At 47.8% G+C, this 25,380-nt stretch overlaps 1 protein-coding gene and 2 non-coding genes across 3 annotated transcripts; all 3 read right to left on the bottom strand.

Moving 5' to 3' along the window:
- Window positions 1-538: 538 nt before the first annotated feature.
- LOC135824442 (transcription factor IIIB 90 kDa subunit-like) lies at window positions 539-25,380 on the bottom strand. Its single transcript, XM_065337183.1, has 17 exons — window positions 25,066-25,380; window positions 24,920-24,983; window positions 24,667-24,744; window positions 24,248-24,421; window positions 23,039-23,143; window positions 22,389-22,538; window positions 21,167-21,260; window positions 20,093-20,219; window positions 19,627-19,693; window positions 18,320-18,448; window positions 17,681-17,926; window positions 17,264-17,370; window positions 7,788-7,869; window positions 6,657-6,715; window positions 6,152-6,363; window positions 4,428-4,479; window positions 539-1,810 (listed from the first exon to the last, which is right to left on the bottom strand). Exons 1-17 carry the CDS (start codon window positions 25,180-25,182, stop codon window positions 1,805-1,807), a joined length of 1,869 nt encoding a protein of 622 aa, XP_065193255.1. The 5' UTR covers window positions 25,183-25,380; the 3' UTR covers window positions 539-1,804.
- On the bottom strand, window positions 15,193-15,289 carry Trnai-uau (transfer RNA isoleucine (anticodon UAU)). Its single transcript has 2 exons — window positions 15,252-15,289; window positions 15,193-15,228 (listed from the first exon to the last, which is right to left on the bottom strand). It is a non-coding gene; the product is annotated as a tRNA-Ile (tRNA).
- Trnac-gca (transfer RNA cysteine (anticodon GCA)) lies at window positions 18,566-18,637 on the bottom strand. The gene has a single exon. It is a non-coding gene; the product is annotated as a tRNA-Cys (tRNA).

Below are 25,380 nucleotides of genomic sequence, written 5' to 3'. Positions count from 1 at the left end.
AGACAAGACTCAGAATTGAATAGTTCAATAAAGTATTATAGTAGTCATACTGGACGAAGACTAAAAAAAGAAGAAAACTCCGATCCAAAACTGTGGTCACACCCGGCCAAACTTACAGATCCCCACGCGTTGGGGTCTAAAATTGTATTGTGGACATACAGCATGAAAATGTTGCCATCACACTGTCTAGAGTTTATGTGATGACATCAACAGTTGAACATGCTGAGGTGAAGTCGCGATGGACTCACAGCACAGCGCGCTACACTTGCACTAGCGACTCACGCTGCATACTGGTACTTAGCATCAGTTAGCGACCATCCGAAACTGAAAATCCGCTGACTCGTGCGGTGTACTTAGCACCTCCTAGAAAATCAGCCATGAAATCATTCGCATACTACCTGTATCTAGAGTGTCAGGCAGAATCAGAATAATAATAACATGCTGCTCAATGAAACCCGGTCGAGTCACAAAGTGCTCATTAGCCGTCACACATATACAAACACACAAATCACACAAGAGCAGAGTGATAGTCTGCAAGTATTGTACGTCAGTAGATCTCATGGATGCAAGAGGCATGAACGAGGGATAAAACGGAGAGTAATAATTCACTATCGACGCTAAACTTTAGAACATAGAGTTTGATGTGGCTCTGAAAATACATGTACTGCACAGGGTGGATAGACAAATTCTGCACCACCAAGAAAAGAGAGAGAGAGAGAGAGAGAGAGAGAGAGAGAGAGAGAGAGAGAGAGAGAGAGAGAGAGAGAGAGAGAGAGAGAGAGAGAGAGAGAGAGAGAGAGAGAGAGAGAGAGAGAGAGAATATACATAGAGAGAGACGCGTGTGTATAAATGTGTATGCGCACGTGCACGCATGTGTGTGTGTGATACGATAGTTTATGGTTTCAATGGATGCAAAGCACGATGGTGCCTGCTGATAAAGAGAAAGCTCTTGCAAAACTGGCATTGTCAAAAGACAGCTGAACTCAACATGTCAGCAAGTAGAATGTATGTACAAGTAGGCAGTTGGCACAGCTTTCATTACAAGTAGCTACGTACACACGTATTATGTACAAGATGGCCAGGAAAACAGAAAGGTAAAAACATTGTTTAAAAAATACTTGCATGACATTATCATGACCTCGTTCAAGGGAAGAACGCCTTGGTGTAATCAGATATGAGCAATCAGCATAAGACAGACGGAGGTGTACATGTACATGTGTACAAAGAAAGGAGAACATCAGGGAGTACTCAAGCCCATGACGAAAGGTTACAAATTACAATACAAGAGTCAGAAAGACGCAGTCCACAGTCCATAGTGCTTTGAACAAGAGGAGGGATACTGCACGCACCTGCGAATCCTAAACATTAGGATACCGTATGTGCCATAGCTACAGCATGGTTCACAATCCTGTGTACAGCTTGAACACCACTGGCTGGTCAAGTGGTGGTGAGTGCTATTGCCCACTCAGTCCTGCAGCCGACGGAATTTGATAAGCCTGGATTGGCTGACTGTGCTTGCTTTGTACAGTGCAATGATGGAAATCACTGGATGGCGCCGGTAACACTATCCATGGTGCTGCACGGCTCATGTTCCTGCTACGTGTTTGTTGTTTCGTTTTCTAATTATGCTCACAGCAGGTCAGAAGCAGATATTTCGCTATAAATACAGCCACTGCTACCAACGCTGCTACTGGTTCCCAGAAACCAAGCGGACGCCACATCCGCATTGACAGCAACCTCCATTACGGACACAACCTCATTGAATTGGTCATCTCTGGAGAAAGTTCTTGATAGCGGCCAATACTTAGATCTGCAGTGGCAAGATAGATAGAAAACAAGAGCGACTTGTATGCTAGCTATCCTGCAAATAATTACACTGTGAGTGTGCTATCATGGTTGACTGAAGCTCTCGTTGCTTGCTCTACAGTACTGCTGTGTGTGCTACCATGGTTGACTGAAGCTCTCGTTGCTTGCTCTACAGTACTGCTGTGTGTGCTAGCATGGTTGACTGAAGCTCTCGTTGCTTGCTCTACAGTACTGTGTGCTAGCATGGTTGACTGAAGCTCTCGTTGCTTGGTCTACAGTACTGCTGTGTGTGCTAGCATGGTTGACTGAAGCTCTCGTTGCTTGCTCTACAGTACTGCTACCATGGTTGACTGAAGCTCTCGTTGCTTGCTCTACAGTACTGCTGTGTGTGCTAGCATGGTTGACTGAAGCTCTCGTTGCTTGCTCTACAGTACTGCTGTGTGTGCTAGCATGGTTGACTGAAGCTCTCGTTGCTTGCTCTACAGTACTGTGTGCTACCATGGTTGACTGAAGCTCTCGTTGCTTGCTCTACAGTACTGCTGTGTGTGCTAGCATGGTTGACTGAAGCTCTCGTTGCTTGGTCTACAGTACTGCTGTGTGTGCTAGCATGGTTGACTGAAGCTCTCGTTGCTTGCTCTACAGTACTGTGTGCTAGCATGGTTGACTGAAGCTCTCGTTGCTTGGTCTACAGTACTGCTGGGTGTGCTACCATGGTTGACTGAAGCTCTCGTTGCTTGCTCTACAGTACTGCTGTGCTACCATGGTTGACTGAAGCTCTCGTTGCTTGGTCTACAGTACTGCTGGGTGTGCTAGCATGGTTGACTGAAGCTCTCGTTGCTTGGTCTACAGTACTGCTGTGAGTGTGCTACCATGGTTGACTGAAGCTCTCGTTGCTTGCTCTACAGTACTGCTGTGAGTGTGCTACCATGGTTGACTGAAGCTCTCGTTGCTTGGTCTACAGTACTGCTGGCTACCATGGTTGACTGAAGCTCTCGTTGCTTGCTCTACAGTACTGCTGGGTGCCAAGAACGGCCAGGCTAGAAGTTCACCAATTTTTAAGAACGATCTAGACTGGACTTTCGCAGATAAGAACGGAAACTGTAATGTACACGCAGAGGTACATGTAGGTTTGGATCGGATACATTTTCTGTAGTTTCATCGTAAGTCTAAACATGTGAACTGGCAGGTGTGCATATGCGTCAGCATGCACCATGTACTGATACATGTTTGTACGGTCCACAAGTTCGTTCATACAATCATGTAATAAAAATGGCTGTACCATCGAATAAGTACGAAAAGGCTGTGTTTGCAAAAAAATACTTCAGTAAGAACGGGCTAGGCTAGAGCCCTGACCCCCGAGCTCTTCGGCGCCCGACAGTAGTGTATGTGGATAAAAATGGCCAGTGGCAAGTTACATGCATTACTAAAAGAGATTGATTGTCCCCAAAGCCTGGTAACACTGAGTTGAGGGGGTGATTGAGTTTTCGCTGTTTCTTTTTCTTTGTCTGCAGCACCATAGACAAATAGCACTGATAAGCAGGGTAACTGACAGCAGAGCACGGGAAATGATTAAAGCATGAGAGAATGTGTATGTTTCAGACGGATGTGTGCCCGCTCCCTTATGCAAATACACTCCAAACCGCCTGGAGAAAGGGATCTGGCATTCTACTCTACGAACAATAATATTTTTCCACATCTGAGCAACCCTAAGAGAAGCCAAGGGTGAAAGCACATTCCTGGACAAGCTGATAGAAACACCCAGTTTTTGCTCAGCTGTCACCGTTTCATCTGTTTGCAGTTTCAGCCAGCCCACGCCTCATTTAACGGTCCTGAATTCACCTCTCTTTGCCTTCACCAACAACGGCGTAACAATTGGATCGCGGAAACTGGTCAATTTCACATTAGACAGGGTTGTGCGATGTGAAAATTCCAAGCATGAAAAACACACCGACCATACCTTCGTGGTTCATCGTTCCGTACTATTTCAGGTTATCACAATTAACGTTAGAAGTGGTGATCACTATCATAACAAAGTCATGACACGGGCTGCTACTGAAAGAAAAGGAATGCCCAGGGGCACATTGGTCTTGGAACAGAAAAGACTGTTGACCGCGATACAGGTGCAAGCATTGAGATTCGTACTTTATTAGGAAAATTTCCCGAGGATGACGGTCCAAATAGTAGTGCCATGTAAGACGTTGCAAGTGGAATAGTTTGTTTGAGAGCTGAACATGACTTCAGTGCAACACCGACGTATCATTACTAAGCTTTGCATACGGAGGACGTACACATCGTGGCTCTTCAGTTGAACACCATGAAGCCACTTGCGCCAACATCATGCACGGAACATTTCTTCAACTGCAAGAGTGTGGCTGTGGGAGCTATCCACATACATGTAATTCACTTATCTCAGTCCTGCAAATGCCACCACTACCGTAGATCTGCCACATCCAAACACAAACATTACCGGAGTATACACACCCTCAAACCCGACTCTGTGTGTGTGTGTGTGTGCGCGCGCACGCGCGCGTGCGTGTTTGTGTGTGTACAAATGCGTGCGTGCGTGCATGCGTGTGTGTGTGTGCGTTCGCGCGTACATGCACGACATCCAAATATCCTACCTTTGGTGCAAACTTCACTCGCTTTGCAGCTGGTGCAGACGCGGCAAGAGATCTGGTAGAAAGCAGAGAGAAACAGCAAAGAGAAACAGCAAAGAGCAGCAGCAGCAGCAGCATGGTAACTTACAGTCAGTTATCATCATATCAATACCAACATGTACCGGTACACAGTGTAAAAGTAGCACAATCACTACAACATAGTGATGTAGATATTATCTACCACACTGTAGACCGACAGTGTACAGCGCTGCTCTAGGCGAAATAATCGTGCAACGGACCAAGTGGCCGATCAATCCATGACAAAAAAACATGAATAACGACTCCCTGTACAGCTCACGGCTGTTCGCGCACGGACATCTAACAATATGGAGTCGTTCGGTGCGATTTACGTAACGCGGTGCAAACCTCATGAATACGATGGGAGTTTGCGTTTTGGGATGAAACTCATGTCACTCTCCGTGTGGTTCCATGATTTCGCAAGTCAAACCAGGATTTATTATTTGAAAGCGCTCGAGCGAGATACTCAATATCCAGACAATTTGAGAGAGAAGGAAGGTAAAAGGCACTCCTGCCGTGGTCAACCAGCATCCTGACCTTTTCGAACCTCTCCAAGCTGTCCCTGGTAGTCTGGATATTGACGCACGCACTGATTTTCAGCTTCTCCTCGCCGGGATCACGGGTGCAACTTTCAAATTTGCCGATATGCACTCGAACAAACGCACAATTGGATCTACATCACAATTTCGGGGCTATCTGTGTGCTTGCTGCCTTTTTCAGCAATACCCCACATGTCTACTGGGCAGTTTCCACCAGGTCTCGGCCTCCTGGACTCAACAGCGACTCCAGCGCCATGCCATCTGTCCCCTAAATCGCATGAAAAGGTAGCTCAGCATCGAACGCACGGGACCTGAAGTTTGTGCACGGGACGTGATAAAACTTGGTGAAGATAGCCAGAAGATAGTCCTCTACCTGGGAAAACTGAAAGCTAGACTGGGAAAACTCCTGAAAGGGCTTCTTGACGCAGGCATGTCAACGATGAATCAAGGAACGAGCGAGAAAGAAGGCTTGACTTGTGCAACGCGGAACAAACTGTTCCTGAGACGAAGTTGGCCATGTGAGGTACCAGCGGAAAGCTAGTTTCAAGAGGAACACGGAATACCTGTTTTCCGGGTAAACCTGGCCTGGTAGCTTTCTAAATCGAGCGAAAACCACAGCGAAATCGGCTGCTGAGAATTTGAAAATTCAAATTTCCTTGCCGATCCAGCCCAATCGAGACTTTTGGCTGCCATCTTGTTAAATGTCCAAATTTCGCGAAAAAAAAACAGCCGTGAGCTGTGCGCACGCGCTTGTGCTGCAATCAGAAACGGCGAGTTCAGGGAACAGAAAAGTTGGCCACGATGGCGCTCCTCCTGGCAAGAAGCTCCGCCCTGTCCATGTGGCCATTTGTGAAAAGTGGACTGCTGAACGTGACAAGGACCTTTCAACAACCATTTTGGTTGGAGTGTGATAGATGCAAAGGCGATCGTGCAGTGGTGAAGTGCTTAGATGGAAGGTTTATGTGCGGTTTGCCGAGAAAATTGGTTTGTTTAAAAAATTTCTCTGAGTCCTTCATCGTTGGGTCGAGAAATTTGAAATTGTCGGCTTTCAAAGACACATGTGGCAAACTGGTATGTCCAGGGCATGTCCGAAATGGCCCAGGCAACAAAAGTAAAAGAATTTTCACTCACTCGTCTGATTCTGTCTTCGGCTCAATGCTAGCTGCTGCTGTGGATGTAGCTGACTGTGATGTGGCAGCAGCAGATGGTAGTGAGAACTGCAGTGACTTGAGTACATCATAGTTGATTTTACTGGAGATCTTCTTCTCTTGCAGTACTCGCTCTATGGCTTCGCCGGCACTCTTGCAGGGCTTCATGTTCGCGTGTGTCTTCAAATTACGACGCTGAATACAAAAACACACACACATACACACACACACACACACATCATGTACCATGTATGCGTCTGTCGCGTGAGAAGCACGCAGATCTGCAAATGCACAGCAAAGCTATTTAAAAATATACTTCATGCTGAGAATGCACCGTGGCAGAGTCGGCTCATCCCTCATCCGTAGCAAAAAGCAATACCCCGATGGGCAGAGGGTACTATTAAACAGTTAAAGTACAATATCCCAACTATCAGCCTGGTTCAACTGAACAAACACAGAAATCTGAATTGCCAAAAAGGGGGAAGTACCTTCTTTGGTGGCTTCTTGATGCCAGCAGCTCGATCAGCCTCCTCTTTCTCTTGCTTTACTGCAGCACAAAGCAACGTGTAAAGACAAATTCATAAATTCGTAATGCCATCATGATATGCACACCGCCCTACCTATAGTAGTAGACACAGTGTAGGGAGAAGAACATCAAGGTTCTAGGAGAAAACTGTGTCTAGGCTTATCACAGAAGAATTAGAGCTAGATACAGGTTTCTAAGCACCAGTTTTTGATACTCCATGCATGTGTAGCTGTGGATACTGCATGCATGTATGTCACTATGTGTAGCTGTGGATACTGCATACATGTATATCACTTTGTGTAGCTGTGGATACTGCATGCATGTATGTGTAGCTGTGGAAGACAGCCTCCCTGTACAGTCCACATTGTACTTTGAAGTAACTGTATGTGCGTTCCAAATCAGGGGTCAATTCCCAGCAATAGGCTTACCCAGAGCGTCATGTTAAAACACCCATCAGGCACAGGTGTAGCATTCCTCTGTGTGTGTGTGTGTGTGTGTGTGTGTGTGTGTGTGCGCGCGCGCGTGCGTGCGTGTGTATGTGTGCATATTGTAAGTGAAACCTACACAAACAATACGCTACATACTAGTACAGTCGACCTACCCTTATAACGATATTTGCGTCAGACCAAGAAATATTGTTATAAGGGTAATATTGTTATAGGAGTAACTGGTTCATTTCATACACATACGTCATAATGCATGGATTTTGTTCATTTTTACACTCTTCATAGCATAACAAACTGATGTACATGTACATGCGCAGTATATACACAGCAAGGTGCCCACTGGTACCCCCACTGTATTTCAACATGTCCCAGCGACTTATCAAGTGAAGCTTGCCCTACCTGGATAGTGGGCTCTACATATTCCCTGCTAGATATTGTTATAAAATGGAAAAATGTCAATTGGTCAGCCCATGTTATATCGTTATAGGGGTAATATCGTTATAGCAATATTGTTATAGAGGTAAGCCATTGTATACAAAAGTCAATGGAGTGATTTGGTTTGGCAGAAAAATATCATTATAAGGGTAATATCGTTATAGAGGTTATCGTTATAAGGGTAGGTCCACTGTACATCGTCATGTACAAACCTTTCTGAGCAGCCAAATAGTCCTTGTTCTCCTCTTCCCACATCTGTGCTTTGAGTTCAGCCTCATCCTTTGACAGAATAAACTGCAGAAAATAAAGAAGTAAAGAAAAGAAAAGAGAGAAAGACCCAAACCAAAAAAATAAAGTCACTACATCAACACACATTTCTCGAATTTTCTTCTAAGGCTATCACAAGAAGAAGAAGAAGAAAAAGACTATACAACAACACGGTCAGAACAACAGTGTGAAAATACAGCATGCACAGAGGCAACGACCATGCCAAGCGGAGGGCTCGATGCACACACACACATAAATAAAGAACAGGTCACTTTGCTCCTCTGCCTGCACAATGTGACAAGGACAAGCACAATAACCATAACATCCCATTTCGAATCCCTAAAATTTTAAAGAATACTCCTATTATTTACATGTTACACCTCATACTTCAAAGTAAAATCTTCACAGCATGATATGTAGTCTAGCACCTGGCAGGAAATGGTGTGATGAACAATCACTGTTGGTCTGTGTGTCTTACAGTCCATTCATAAAAAGATGATATCCTAGCTCTTGGCCGTAAATGGGTCAAATTTTGAGTTTTTCCACAATTTGTTTTGGCAAACCCCATGGAATGCTCTTCCAATGTTTCTGAAGTCTATTTCTCCAAAAAACAAGCCATAACAATAATAGGATTTCGGCCAGGTTTTGTCCCCAAACCACTGGATTGGGGAAAAACCATGAAAATCCAGGCCGTTCACACCACTTGCATAACAGCACAGTGTGCGGTTCAAACCCCAGTTGAGGTACCTTTTTAGGACCCTTTTTGAAGTTTCAAATCTCGCGGCACTGCACCGTGTACGACAAAATCACGAAAAATCAACAAATAAGGGAGCTAGCCAGAGCCAGCGCTCAACCTTTTCTGAATGGACTGTAGGGGCTAGAGACGTTTATGGTTAGCAGCACAAGAATGTTGACCTGACACCCAGGCTAGTTACAATTATGTCGCTACTTATTATTGTGCTAGCTGTACTGAACAGGGCCAGTACCTATGTGTACTTGAGCACTCTGCACTGCCATCAAAAACAGGAACAAACCCATCCACGGCTCTTTCTCTTGCTAGCTGTGCTGCTGCGTGCATCCAACTGTTTTGCAATTTCTTTCTTCCTTGTTGCAATTACTCGGCGAGATTTGAAATTTCTAAAGTTCCGCAGTCGCAGGAGATCCTGAGCCGTCACCATGAGCTCCGTGCCATCACTTTCCGATCTCCGCCAACTCAAAGTCGACGGAGTTGAAACTCGACTGCGAGAACTGGGGCTTTCTTGCTCAGGCAATTTTAGAGCCCAGGTGAGCCGTCTGCATGAGCATTTGTCGGCCCAGGCAAGAAACAAAGCTAAGTCTACGAGCCAGGTCGCAAAAAAGACCACGCGTCGGCGGGCTAGTCCTGCAGTCCCGGCCACTCAAAGCCCCGCGGCCGCGACCCAGCCTGACTCGTCGCCCGCGTTCACGTCGCAGCAATCTGCCGAGATCTCTCGGGTCGTGCAAGATGCAGTGGCGTCCTGCATGACGTCATTGACAACTTCGATGGGTCTACCGGTGGTACCTCCACATGCACAGCCAACTGTAGCAGCAGCAACAGCAGCACAGCGGGCTGGTCCAGTCTCTGGTGATGTTGTGGTGCCTGACTCTGAGCCTGAATATGTCCAGCCTTCACTGGCTTCAGCACTAAGACCAGACCAGGAGAGTCTCTTCCTGGACGGCGATTTGCTCGCCCCAGAGCGTCCACCATCCATCCCATTACCTGCCCTCAGCGACCATCTCACGGACAAGATTATCAAACGTGAGTACGTTGATTTTGGTAGGGTACTGGGAGAGCTGGCTTTTGATACGAGCATGGGTCCGGACAGTGGGTTCACCCTGCAGGGGACGGGGGACCACATCACCCTTGTGCCATCTGCCATGTCGTCGTCATCCCGTCTAAAGAAAGTTGTAGACTTGACATCGTGGTTGGAGGCGTTCTCAGCCTTCGCCCAAGTAGCCCTCCACCACGACCCCGGCAGAGGTCCGGAATTATTCAAGTACCAAAGCACAATCGTGAAAGCGGCCGCACGCTATACATTCGGTGCGTGGTCTGGCTTCGACATGTCGTTCCGTGCAAGAGCTGCACGCAGCAAATCTAGCCTTGCCACGTCAGATCCGGAACTCTGGTCGGAGTGGTTTACAAACTCCATCCTGCCTCCCTGCCGTCACTGCAACCGGCAAGGTCATTTAACAGTTCGCTGCCCCCGCGCCCGTAGCCTAGCTTCACTGTCTGACGGGCCAGCAGCCAAACGCCCCTTTCCGGCACAGCGGTCAGGGGCTACCGCTCACCCAAACGCCCCAGCTGTCTGCCGCGACTACAACCAAGGCCGCTGCCAACGCGCAGCCTGTCGCTACGGCCACCAGTGCAGCACATGCTTTGGCAGCCACCCCGCCAAGTCATGCCCAGGAAAGCCAGCCGCCGCCAGCCGCGACCAATAGCTCGCAGTTGCCCAGCTTGGAGACTCGGTCACTCCAGTCACTCACCGGTAACTCTACACTCACCCAGGCCAATAGCACTCACACACTCTGCCCAGCTGCTCACATCTCTCCTACACGCACCCTCGCTCACGAGCCAATCCATTTGCACACGCCTGTAACCCCCATTAACGTTTCTTACCTGCAGGACGCTTTGTGTCAGCATCCTGATCCGGCTTTTGCCTCATTCGTAATACATTCTTTGTCTTACGGGTTCGATATTGGGTTTGCTGGTCCCCGTACCTTCCGAGTCTCTCGTAATCTCAAATCAGCGATTGAGCACCCTGACATTGTCGATGCTGCCATCGGTCGTGAAATTGCCGCAGGTCGCATGGCCGGTCCCTACCAAGAGCCCCCCTTCACACTTACACAGGTCTCCGGTTTGGGTGTGGTTCCCAAGAAGTCACGGTCGGTGCAAAAATGGCGCTTGATTATGCATCTGTCAGCACCACAGGGCCACTCAGTGAACGATGGTATCCCTGTCGACAAATTCTCTGTACAGTACTGTTCGGTCGACGACGGCGTAAATCTCGCACGGTCCCTAGGCCGTGGCTGCCATCTGTGGAAGGTCGACCTCCAAGACGCATTTCGCATTTGTCCAGTACGGAAAGAGGACTGGGAACTATTATGCCTGTTCTGGCGCGGGCAATATTACGTGGACAAATGCCTACCCTTCGGCCTTCGCTCATCACCGTCGCTGTTTAACAAAGTCGCAGACGCCCTCCAGTGGGTCATGTCGCACAACTTCGACGTAGCCCCAGTCATCCACTACTTAGACGACTACCTTGGTGGAGCGACGGACTCTATCGGCGCACAGCACCAGCTTGACCGTGCCCTGGTAGCCTGCCACGACTTAGGCTTCCCGGTCAATCCAAAAAAGGTGGAAGGCCCTAGTACAACCCTGACATTCCTCGGTGTCATGCTGGACACAGAGCGCTTCGAAATCCGCCTCCCATCCGACAAGTTAGAAGACCTTCTCATTGCCCTCAAGGCTTGGCAACATACCCGCCCTACCGCCCGCAAGTCTGAATTGTTGTCCCTGATAGGTCACCTCAGCTTTGCCTGCAAGGCGGTCCCTGCGGGCCGCATGTTTCTGCGCCGCCTCATTGATCTCAGCACGACGGTCCCGCATCCAAACGATTACATCAGAATCACAGAAGACGCCAAAGCAGACATCCAGTGGTGGCTTGACTTCCTCCCTGCCTGGAATGGCGTCGCCTTCTTCCTAGAACCCACGTGGTCAGCCGCCGCCGATATGGACCTCTACACGGACGCATCTAGAGCCATCGGCTATGGTGCTTTCTTCGCCGGCCGGTGGCTCCAACACCGGTGGCAGAGGCACCAATCCCAGAGATCCATCGCGTGGATGGAGCTCTTTGCCATCGTGGCCGCAGCATCCACATGGGCACCGCAGCTGCATCTGAAGCGCATCCGCTTCCACTGCGACAACCGTAGCGTATGCGACATCTGGCTCCGCTCACGCACAAAGTGCCCCGACTTAATGGCGCTGGTACGCACTTTGTTTGCCATTGCTGCCCGACACAACTTTCACGTCATAGTCTCCCACATCCCCGGCACTGACAATGCGATTGCTGACTCTCTGTCTCGGTTTTAGATGGCCCGATTTCGCCGACTGGCACCCACAGCAGAAGACACGCCATCTCCGGTGCCCGAGAGCACCTACTCCCTCTGATGTTGGAGGGTCAGGCCTACCAGTGGCTAGGCCTGTCAGCGTCCACACGTGCCACATACGCGACAGCCTGGAAACGACTGCACCAATTCTGCCAACTAGTCGGCACCAAGGTGATTACAGACACCATCATGCTGGCGTTTGTAGCCTACCTGGCGCGTCAACATGCCGCGTCAACCGTCCGCCTGTATGTGTCGGCGATCCGGGCAATTGCCAAAGAAAACGGCAAAGATCTCTCGTCGCGAAGAGTGGACCTCGCAGTTCAAGGAGTGGCACGTGCACAGGCCAACCGAACTAAAAACGCCAGTAAGCCAATCCTCCTGCCCCACATGGCAGCTATGCGCAGGGCCCTGATACGGTCTAACCTCAACGCGACCGACCGAGCCATGGTATGGGCAGCTATTTGCCTGGGCTTCTTTGCGTGTCTCCGGGCAAGTGAGTACACTTCCACAACCGCCACGACCATGTCAGACGGTGGCCTCCGAACAGAAGACCTCTCCATCACGCCGCAGGCAATACAGGTCACAATCAAGAAGTCCAAGACCGACCAACTCGGCAAGGGTCACTCCGTCCGGCTCACAACCACCAACTCAACGGTTTGCCCGGTCAAAGCCATGCATACCTATCTATCAAGACGCCCCAACCTGCCCAATAGACCACTGTTCGTTGACAGCTGTGGCAAGTTCCTAACTGCACCAAGACTCACCCGTCTAATCCGTCAGCTCCTGAGCAGCGCAGGGTACCCACCTATCCAGTATTCACTGCACGGCCTCAGAGCCGGAGCCGCAACCACAGGAGCAATGAGCGGCTTCACCGAATCCGAGATCATGAAACTCGGCAGATGGCGAAGTGCCTGCTACAAGAACTATGTACGCTGTGGAAAGTAACTGTTCGCCGTCCGCAGGCGCGCAAGCGCGCACAGCCACACCCACATACACGCACCCGCAGACACATACACACGCACGCACACACACCCACGCATGCACACACACATGCATGCACGCGTACACGCACCCACAGTCTGACACCGCACAAGCATGCATGCAGGTACACACGCTGCGCACACGCTGGTACGCCCATTCGCGGACGTATGCACTCACGTTCTAGCACTGACTGTGCACGCACGCCTCTGATACTTATGATAAGTTATCTGCACCACTCTGTTGCTGTGCTATAGCTCCCACCTAGCGGTGTGGGACACCCCATGCTATGGCGGTGTGGGACACCCCAGACCATGGCGGTGTGGGACACCCCATGCCATGGCGGTGTGGGACACCCCATGCCATGGCGGTGTGGGACACCCCATGCCATGGCGGTGTGGGACACCCCATGCCATGGCGGTGTGGGACACCCCATGTGTGCACGCACGCTCCGACTACATGCGATTCAAACCCTTCTCGGTGTCACTAAGGGAAAACAAACATGCGAAGGGCACGCATTTGAACTACGTACATGTAGCTGAAGCGCTTGAATACCACACTAAGGTCATTCGGCTGACCAACGCGGAATTTGGGGGCATTCGGCGGCTTGGTCTGATTCCTAGCTTGTTGGTAACCGGCTTGAGGTTTCCAAGGTTGCTATGACAACGTGCAGTCATGCGCAGGGCCACCCAACATGCGTTGGGGGCCCAGGAAAGACAGAAACGCGTTGCTAGGCAACAGCAAAAGCGCTCAGCGAGTATCACGCTACTCATGCAGCACGCACGCTGGCTTAGGGTATCACGCTACCCTTGCGCTGCGGGGTACCACATTGCCCCTCGCTGGAATCAGACCCGCGCCCCGGATACCTTGCGCTGGCCTCCTGACGGCCAAACTCAACCAACTTGCGCGCTGTGACTGGGGTTGTGCATGCCTTAGCAACATAATGTGGCCCAGGTCGGCAGACTTTCAATTAGCCAAGCGAGCTACTCAGGCCAGGGCGCATGATCACTATTCGCAGCACTTATCGTCCATGCAGCAGTCGGGTTAAAATCGGTTGTGGCGACAAACGCGATTAGGCCGGCTGCAGGGACGCCGTAATGTCGCACTCGCCCCAGCACCATTCAAACAGTTCCCTTTGGCAGTTCACGGCACGAACTTCAACAAAGCCCCGTGAATGCGTACTAGGGGAAGGCTAGACAGCATGTCTCTAGACATCAATAGGCATCGTATGAAAAGCCAGTCAATAGCACTAAAGAGCGAAAGCCTTTGTCACGGTTCGGTTTCACTCGCGCACCGGGCCCGAGCTGCCAGCGCAAACAAATGCCGGGCGCGAGCTGGCAGCACGAACAAACACCGTACTCACACGAGACCGCTGGGCCAACGGATGGCCACAGCCATCAAAAACAGGAACAAACCCATCCACGGCTCTTTCTCTTGCTAGCTGTGCTGCTGCGTGCATCCAACTGTTTTGCAATTTCTCCCTCCCACCCACGCCTCTTGATCTGTCCTAGCTCACTATTCTGGACAAATATTAATTCAATTGCAATGAAGCGCCGGGGGCCGGCGGGGGCATTCGGCGGCTTGGTCTGATTCCTAGCTTGTTGGTAACCGGCTTGAGGTTTCCAAGGTTGCTATGACAACGTGCAGTCATGCGCAGGGCCACCCAACATGCGTTGGGGGCCCAGGAAAGACAGAAACGCGTTGCTAGGCAACAGCAAAAGCGCTCAGCGAGTATCACGCTACTCATGCAGCACGCACGCTGGCTTAGGGTATCACGCTACCCTTGCGCTGCGGGGTACCACATTGCCCCTCGCTGGAATCAGACCCGCGCCCCGGATACCTTGCGCTGGCCTCCTGACGGCCAAACTCAACCAACTTGCGCGCTGTGACTGGGGTTGTGCATGCCTTAGCAACATAATGTGGCCCAGGTCGGCAGACTTTCAATTAGCCAAGCGAGCTACTCAGGCCAGGGCGCATGATCACTATTCGCAGCACTTATCGTCCATGCAGCAGTCGGGTTAATGCAAAGCACCACATTCAATTATGTACATGTATTTGCAAGAAAATCAAGTGAATTGCTAGAGTTGCTAGAAACGAATGTTTTGAGAAAAGCAGGCCAAGCGGCAGCGGTATAAGACACAGAAGAAAGGAAAATAGTAGTGCAATACAAATCGTTGGTTTTCCTTCAAATGAAGAACAGCACGCAAATTTCATTTGAATTCGAAAAAAAAGAAAAAAGAACAAAAATGCCCCAGGGGAGGATCGAACTCCCGACCTTCGCATAACTCAGTCACAATGGCACTGCTTATAAGTACGACGCGCTAACCGACTACGCTACTGGGGCAGATGACTTGCTTAAGATGCAATCAGCACTAGACTGTACCAGCCAATGTTCTACTTCTAGCAATGTTGGAACACAATAACGTTGTCAGGGTAACATTGCTTTTTTTCATTCCGATTCCTCGGGTGATAATATTTTGTTGCCATTCTTTCATCATTCTCAGGTAAACAAACAAATGAGACAACAACAAGCTTCGGGCTGACAAGTTTCATAACGGTACGTGTTTCACCACCCCTCACTGACTGGTCACATTGCAAGTCGAATCACTGGCAACAGTTCATATGGTTACGAAAACTGAACACTCTCCCATTGTTTTCTCACAGAAATTATTATTGTGTGGATTGTTGCTTTGATACTTCTGTCCCCGGGAGAAAACAAGCCGAAAACGATGTAGAAAAAATCCGTAGCGCCTGTACGGAGTTTGGTATGGAAATTCGTACTCCGGAACCTCTATTACAATCAACTTCGCTAATAACGACTGCGGAGATAAAGACGATTCGCGAATAACGACATAATTTCTATGCCCAGAGTAAAGTCCCATCCAACTGACATTTTAACTTTGGATATAACGACTATCTGAGTAACGACAATTCGCGAATAGCGACATGATTTTAGTGCTCCGAGGTCAAATTCACTGCTTGAGTAACGACTTTCTGGGCTTTCACAGCTATTTCAAGTACCTGTCATGCAGAAGTACCAGATCTGCAGAACCCATGGCGATGGATAAAAGCACATGCAAGAACATGCAGCCAAGGGGCGGGGGGTGCTTTTTCCATCTTTTTCATTGTGCTTCAAAATAGCTGGAGTGATCAGCACAACTACATGCACATGTCTCTGTAGATGGCTTCAAAAGGCTAATTTTTCAATTTATTTTCCTTGCATATTGACGGTATAGTTCCTTTCAATCGCAATGTGAAAATAAAGTACACAATAACATAAAGTATGAACAGATCTTCATTTTGATAATTATGCATGTAAAAAAGAAAGAAATATTTCACGATTCTGAGACTTGGCTGGAAGCCGAGCTTTCCGCATCCGTAGGAACACCACCACCCTCTAGGATCAAGGCACCTCCTAACGCTTAGGAGCTGCATCTGCGCCTTGATACGCATGTCATACTATACAAAACATGGGTTCATATACATTCAAATGGGACTTAAGGACACCTCGCGAATAAGGACACTTTTTTGATGCCCCGCCGAGTGTCGATATTCGCAAAGTTGACTGTACTGGACATAACATGCCAGGAACAAAAACTTGTTCTACAAGTACAGTCAACTTCGCTAATAACGACTGCGGATATAACAATTCGCGAATAACGACAGAATTTCCATGCCCAGAGCAAAGTCCCATCTAACTGTAATACCAAGAGTAGATAAACAAGAGTGTGCAACTCCGGGATTGATTGGCCCGCGGCGGAATTTTTTGTTGAAGTAATCTTTTTGACGACGCACGCGCTGTGAGTCTTTTGGAAAGTTTAGCCTCGTGCACTTGGCCGGGCTTTACATTACAAGGTCGGTGCCCAGCACGTGCTCTCACACTGCTCTGCAGCAAAATGCGCGTTTTTCTGAAAAAAGTAGGGCTGAAACGATCATCCACTTAGCCCAATCGATTACTCTTTATCATAACGATCGATTATTCGATTATAATCTTTAAGAGGCCGCACCTGGAATATTTTTTTTTAAACGCAAAATAATCGTAATCGGTAATCTAAACGATTGCTCGATCGTTAGAGTTATCAAACGAGTGCTCGATTATTCGGTATAATCGTTTCAGCACTAGAAAAATGGTGACGTCAACAAAAAATTCCGCCGCGGGCAGGGGTATCAGCAGATTGTGCAGAAGAGATCCGGAGTTGCACACTCTTGTTTATCTACTCTTGGTAATACATATAATGAGACTTCGGGTATAAGGACACTTTTCTGACGCCCCGCCGAGTGTCGTTATACGCAAAGTTGACTGTACATCGGAACTCACCCCGTCCATCTCATCATCATCTAGGTCAGATAAAGATTCTCCGGCGGGCTCCGTTCCCTCAACGTCAACACTTTCGGGCTTCTCTGGAGCTGTGGCAGAGTCTTCTTCTGCATGCAAAGCAAAACAGGTGTGGACCACCAACAGGACATAGCATTTCGCTGGACACTGTAACTCAACATTGCCTATGAATAGCAGAGTGCACGTACAAGCAGAAGTTCTGAACTTCTAGAGACGTTTTGGCAAAGGTAAAGCTAGAGAGTTCTCAAAAAAAGAGTCTTTAAAATACAAGCAAATTTGAGAGATTAGCCGAGTTGATGCGGGGAGCAGTAGCAGTGGCTTACCTGCATATCGACTAAGACCAGTTATAGCAGTGGCTTACCTGCATATCTACTAAGACCAGTTAAAGCAGTGGCTTACCTGCATATCTACTAAGACCAGTTATACTGCTGATGCCGCCAGCCGCCAATGCCGTCTCAACGTCTGCTTCCAGAGCGGTCCTTGTACCTTCTAACACAGCCAAGGACGAGTCGGACTTGCTGCTATCTGCCGTGCCTGATGCGGCATTAGTACCACTACCATCTGCGTTGGCTGATGGTGCATTACTACTACTAGCAGCTGTTACTGGTAGTAGCTCTGCTGTGCCATTGGCAACTGGACTCTCATCTAGAAGCGTTGACCATACAAGACATAGATAAAGACAACGGTGACGATTCACATTCAGCACACCCAGTACACAGTACACACAAGCGCTACAGTGTAAATACGCTGCAACATTGTACAGGTACGCTGCAACATTGTACAGGTATGCAGCACATATTCAGCTCAGTAGCGGATAAATAGACACACCAAAAGCAGACTTTGGATAATGCCGGCATGAGTGTATAGGTATGCAGCACATATTCAGCTCAGTAGCGCATAAATAGACACACCAAAAACAGACTTTGGATAATGCCGGCATGAGTGTATAGGTATGCAGCACATATTCAGCTCAGTAGCGGATAAATAGACACACCAAAAGCAGACTTTGGACAATGCCGGCATGGGTGTACTGCTTACCTGCTTCTTGTGCCACGGTCACTGGGGAACCAGCTCTTGACGCAACAGTGGAGGTGGCCACAGACGGAGCAGCAGAACTCTCCCCACCCTCCAGAGCCTCCTCAAAGATGTTCTGCATACGTTCCAGTTCTGAATGAACAAACAAAGCCGAAAATAGAATATGTCGTTGCTGATTGATGCGGCGTAGAAAACTGAACAATGCAATCGTACTAGTACAAGCTTGAAAAATAGAAGAAAAAAAGAGACAGGGCACACTCGGAGTTGAACCAAGGACCTCTCGATCTGCAGTCGAATGCTCTACCACTGAGCTATATGCCCCAACACGATAGTTCTAGCATCTACATTGACCTTTTAGCACCAATCCAACAAACGATTCCATGCAACACACAACAATAGGAAAGCGATCATGTCAATGATTGTTTTTCTGACTCAGAACCAGACAGCAATACACAAGTCAAACACAGCAAACAGTGGCCAGACCAACTGCACAGTGGCAAAATAGTCAAGGGGCCAAAATCGCAAACAGTGCCATTGCACAGTAGCGCAAGGTGGACAAGCATCTGGTCTGGACCACTGGAAGCAGTTTTTGATTGGTCCGGCCATACCATAGGCTTTCATACAGTTTGTGTACTGACTACTGTATAAGCAGAAATATTCGTCCGGAATTTAATTTCGTCTTTTTCGTCCAAGGAGCTTTTGGACTAAATTAAATGCCGGACTAATGTCGATTTGTCCAGCTTTTCAATATACTCTCATGATCCATGGACGAAATTTACAACCGGATGAACTCCCTTTCTTTGGAGTTGGCCAAAATTATTGACCGACGAAATTTTCTGCCTGTACTGAGTATGATATAGCTGGTGAACATAACCTCCTCAGCAGTTAACATGACATTGTGTGTTGGTGGCCAACAAGTTGGTCTGGTGATGACCTGACCAACCGGACCGGTTCCGACGGGCCTGTTGGTGTTCCTATAAGCTACACACCAGCTACACGGCACTAGTTTTCAAGTCCATCGCAGACGGAGCACTATTCAAGAGAGGGAGCGATTTTCAATGCTGGTCCAATGGCATCATCAAGACAGTGTTGCTGAAATAACAGAGGAGCACTGCTCAACTGGAACAAGGTAGGATTTGAGCATGCAACTACCAGTGCAACGTTGACATGGAGTGCAAGGACAATAGCAGAGCAACAGCACCAAACTTGCACACATGCTATGCTTGATAACAAGCCGGGGGCAATGCTGTAAAACAGGCAACGTTCTGCGATATTGAAATTGTCTCGACGAATGTGAAATCGCACGTTACCTGAAAGTGCGTCTGGATCAACGGACTGCCCATCTTCGCCCGCACCACTTGACTGGCCTTCAGCTCCCTAAGTTACCACACAAGAAAACAACACCGAGACTTTCATTAGAAAAAGAGAAAGACAAAGGGATTCATGCATCGCAAACTACCCAGTGTATAGCATAGACTCTGTGATTTCAACTTTTATTCCTCCCAAGTTCAAGGGCCTCTGCGTAAATGATCAGGGCTTGGCAAGTTGGCAGGGCTCCTGCTGGAGTGACTAATTACTTTACAGAGAGACTGCGCGCAACTCCGAGATTCCTGGTCTACACAATCGGCTGCCTTTGCATTCTAATTTCTCTTCTGGTCACCTGCATAATTATAACACTTTGTCAAGTAGTACACAACCTATACCAAAAGCTATCAGAAGAAGGGCTGGTCAGATAAGAGATCTACTCTTCTCAGGTCTAACACAAAGCCAGCTTACTTCTTCGTCCTCTTTCTTTGCATTCATCTGCCCAAAGGACGGTGGGTCGCTCTCCTCTTCCAAATCAATCTTGAGAAACTCATCAATAGTTAGGTTGCTGGATGGCGTTTGCTCAAATTCCGTCAGTCTGATACAAATGGAAAAATACACAATAGATTACGCTATGAAAATAATGAACCCTAGCACCCTAAGCAGACCCTCCACATTAGTCGTCTACTGCTTTGTCCTTCAGGGTTATCCCAGGTTGGCCAGACAGAAGCACACTTTCACGTCATAATGTTAGCTTTCAATTAACATCAACATGACCACAGTCTAGTCAGCTGCATGTATGCCTACATTGACTAGTATGGCTGGCTGCAGCATAGCCCACATACTACAGTCTAGTCAGCTGCATGTATGCCTGGGTGGTGCAGCATAGCCCACATACTACAGTCTAGTCAGCTGCATGTATGCCTGGGTGGTGCAGCATAGCCCACATACTCGCACGTGCAGGATACAGAACATGCTGAGAAAATACGGAGGATTTAAATAGCAAGACGAAATTCACATTCGTGTTCGCACTCCAAAGAAAGTCGAACTCAGTGACGGAATTCGCGTTATGAGAAGGATTAGCAAACAGAATTCGCACGTGCATGACGTTGACACGTTGTACATTGTGCACAGACAGTACAGCGGAGTAAATTTATGACCGTCCTGACACGAATCCGCGATTCATGTTTCGACTACTTTTCCGAACGAAAAAATGCGAAAGTTCGCAACCCAGTTCGTGAACCGAAAAATGTTCGCGAACACGAACGCGAATTTCGTCTTGCTAATCCTCCGTATTGATAACAAAGGACACACAAATACAGGAGATGAGAGGCTGCGTTTGCTGTTACTTTCATGCGATCATCAGACAGCATTCAATAATTGATACACAGTAGCATTACGTGCCATGCATGTACATGTACAGGCAATCACACTATGTACATGAAGAATAGCAGCATATCGCCGTGGTAGTATTATCATTACTATCCTTCAAACAAAATAGAATTTATATACTAGTTAGTAGGCACTAGTAGTTAGTGTAAGTACCTCTTCTTCAGGGTGGCATCACACACTCGTACTACACGGATGATGTCCTTCTGGCTGCGGTTGAAGTTATGCAGACGAGCAGCCACTAACAGAGCTGGTGACAGGTGACACAGAGCACAAGCCAAGCAACGCACATGCACACATACACCCACACGCACACACACGCACACACACACCCACGCGTACACACACACACGTATCCATGCACACACACAGTATATGCACACAGCACAGGTTAAAAAAAGGTGACGACAATTATCGCACGTAATCAATACGCACAGTGGGACAACAGCGGAAATTTACATTTTTCCAGTGTGTTTGTCCATCATGCCTGTACCACCAAGTCAAGCAAATAAGGAGAATGTTCCAGTGTGGCAACAGAGGCGAATAGTAACGTAGCTGAGACCAAGTTCATTGAGTACTTCAAAAAAATTAAAAAAGGAATCGAGCCGGGCTCCCAACAGCAGGAAATTCGCATGGCAGGCTCGCCTAATTGCTATAATTATGATACAGCAGCTTGGGGTCCTCGTGGCATTCTCTGGTAGAACGTTCCCATGTGTGTGTGTGTGTGTGTGTGTGTGTGTGTGTGTGTGTGTGTGTGTGTGTGTGTGTGTGTGTGTGTGTGTGTGTGTGCATGTGTGTGCATGTGTGTGCATGTGTGTGCATGTGTGTGTGTGCGTGTGTGTGCGTGTGTGCGTGTGTGCGTGTGTGCGTGTGTGTGTGTGTGTGTGTGTGTGTGTGTGTGTGTGTGTGTGTGTGTGTGTGTGTGTGTGTGTGTGTGTGTGTGTGTGTGTGTGTGTGTGTGTGTGTGTGTGTGCGTATACATACACAGACAATAATACTGGCTGTAATGCTCCATCCAACAAGGCACAAGGCTAATGAATGGTGTTCTTTTTTCAAGCCCAGGACAAACTAGCACTGCATGCCCGTGGGATCTAGGATACACATGATACACATGCACACACAGATACGCATGTACAGTCAGACCTCGCTTATCCGGTCCTCTTTTATCCGGATCCCTCGTCATCCGGAAGAAAATAGCTGGTTGCATATTTACAGCATACGTGATGTATCCAACATAAACTGTGTTCGGTTATCCGGTTCCCTCGCCTATCCGGTTATTTTTGTGGAAAGCAGATGTGTGCGGTTAAGCGAGGTCTGACTGTACTACCAATGGTATGCGCTATGCAGGTTGGCAACGTCTCCGTCAGCCAGTACTCACCCGCACCACAAAGCCCAGCCGGCCGTCGACCTACATCCATCCAATCACGTTTCATACGAGACACTAATCGCATGGCTGTCATCGACACCTCGTGCGTTTTATCGCCAAAGTCCAGCTTGTGTGCAAAGCGAGGGATGTACAAACATGGATCTAGGACAACACACAAATGCACGGTTCACATGACAGTCAGATCTAAGACAATTTAAAATAGTTCACATAATCGCAATAGAGAAAATAATGCTAAAAATAAAAAATTAATTAAACACCATCCTGCATATCCAATCCATATCAGATGCATCCGTACAAAGTTGAAAATAGACTCCAATACCCTTTTTTTCATTTCCAACGCGGCTGAAATCCAAACTTCATTTCCAGACAAGAAACGTGTGATTGCAAAGGCACCACCGAGTCACAATTTGTAAAGAAAGTTGTGAACACCCAAAAACAGCTGGCCACAATTTGCACAATATTGCACATCTCCCAGTATAAGGCTGCAATCTCCCTTGCCAGATATCAAAGCAAGTCTTCGTGCCGAGTACACAGACGCAGACACCAAACCACTTGCCCGCACTCAATCTGTGCATCACAGTATTGATTTGGACACTGCACACTGCATGCATGACTGTAGCACTACCGAAACTCGTACTTACCCACGGCACGAGCATGTATACACAAGGCAGTCGCCAAGTGAAGATAAGCACGACCGAGCAAGTAGACGTTCGTTTGAAGAGCGTCACTGAAATCAAGCAGCATATCTACAGAGTAGCAAAGTCTAGTCAAGGATCATCGTGAGGACAGACTGATGGTGAAGTATACCACATTGCAGCGCTTGGAATTAGCGCCCAGTCTTAAACATACCATACAGATAGATATCGATTATCTAGTCATATCATACTTGTAAGTTTGAAGCACATGCCTCAACATGTAAACATATTAAGCACTTCTTGCAAAGTATTGCCATTTGAATGCAAGGATGGCACCCGGCCAATGTAGAAGCAAGAGGAAACACACATGGATGCTTCAACATAGTAGTGCCTGCGGCAGCACATGTACATGTGCCAGTTTAGTGCTTAATTCCAGATCAGACATGAAAAGTATGACACATGCACAACTTTATTCAGAACAAACCGAGTGCACAGGTTTGGGAATGCAAACTCCAATGTTCACAATGGCAATGTTGCCATGTGAATTTGAGAATAGCAATGGGTAAGATCAAGAGTACATAACCCCCAGAGTGTGCAACTCCCACATACCCTGCTGTCCCGACAGAATTTCAAGTTGACGTCATTATTTATGACGCAATGCTCCTTGCACCAGTGATTTACAATTGTGTACGGGTGTCAACGCATCACACGTTTTTCTTTGCAATAATTTGTACAGGATCGATCGGCTTCGGTCAACCACAGGTTCCGGATTCGTCTGATAATCCGTGTACAGTGCGCATTGCATCATCAAAATGACGTCAACTTGAAATTCTGTCGGGACAGCACCCATAGTGGAGTTGCACACTCTGAGGGGTTATGTGCTCTTGGTAAGATCAGTAAAGGACCAGGGTGCAAATCACACTAGTGACCCCTCGCTGCCTAACTGTGACGTAATAACTACCGTAATATCAATATTAGCCTAATCAATAATCAATATACCTGACGACTACAGCTGCATCAACAGCACCCACGCACACACAGACAATCAAACTGGTCACTGGCATCGCCTACAGCTGACAAAAAGATGCAGTCGCAGCACGAAGCAACCAACACTGCCCGCAAGCTACAAATGAAGAATTGGGCATGTACTGCACAGCTACGTGCAAATCTATACTGATCAGTGCAAGTAACACACAACACCTAGTTGTAGGATACGTGGCGTTCCTTCCGACCGACATACCAAGTACAGACACGCAGCAGCAATGTGTGAAGACTTGCGTCCGCGCGTCAAGCGATTCGTGAGTGCCATTTTGAAGAACATGTACGCTGAATCCACATGATGCTGGTTAAGTTGCAGCTGTTGTGCCAGACCTGCAATGCGACGTCGGCCTATAATTACATACAAACATAAAACACAGTCCGCTTCCAACAATCTATTTACCACAATAGTCAAGTGTCGAATGCCCACTGACAAAGAACTGATTTGCAAAGACTAGTGTATCAACTTGACAACAAGCCAAATGCATGCTGTTGATTTAGAAATATGGTTAATTGTTCTGAGTAAGTGGAACACAGCTAAATTATAATGAATTGTATACTCGTGCAGTCTTCAAAGTGTGAAATAAACCACTCACCATTTTGCAGAGTAACTTCCTTCGATTCACGACCAAAGCCATGGTGGAAATTCCCTCTCATAGACCGCCCACGTGTTCCTGGACAATAATATTATTTCAACGAAAAGAAAAATTCAAATTTCTCTTTATCTGAATACATACTACATATTGGCTCAACATCAGAGTTTACCAAATTTAGGTATTCGATATTCGCGCCCAATAAGCTATTACAAGAGGACAGTAAATTCACCGATTTCCATTGAGAATAGCTTACCTTCAGAAGAAACATACTGTCCAATTACATTCGTTCCACCGCTGGCATTTTCCAAAAATCCAACCTATAAGTGCGAACAGCAAGTGGTGCTACTTATAACTATTACTGAGGAGATAGTCTTCACTGCAAAGTAGTTCCTTTCGTACCTCTGATACAATCTGACCCTCTTCCAACACAGCTCCACAGTTCGTGCAGACAACATCCCCTCTCGCCTGATCTGTCTCCAAATCACTGCACCCACAGCTTTGGCACGTCGTCGGCATTGTTCACACGAGATGCTTTTACGTTACCAGGGTACTGGTACAGGATGTACTATCTTAGACCTCCATCCATGGCAAAGAAGACTGGCAGCAGGTAAATGTATTGTGTTTCCAAACACACAAAGCGAGCACTGAAGAATGATTGATTCCAACAGGAGTACCTCTCAACCTCGTCGTCATCTTCATTTTCAATCGCACAAT

This window comes from Sycon ciliatum, chromosome 1 (genome assembly GCF_964019385.1).
Source record: "Sycon ciliatum chromosome 1, ocSycCili1.1, whole genome shotgun sequence".
NCBI classification, from domain to species: Eukaryota; Metazoa; Porifera; class Calcarea; order Leucosolenida; family Sycettidae; genus Sycon; species Sycon ciliatum.
This window is presented reverse-complemented; position numbering and strand designations above follow the sequence as displayed.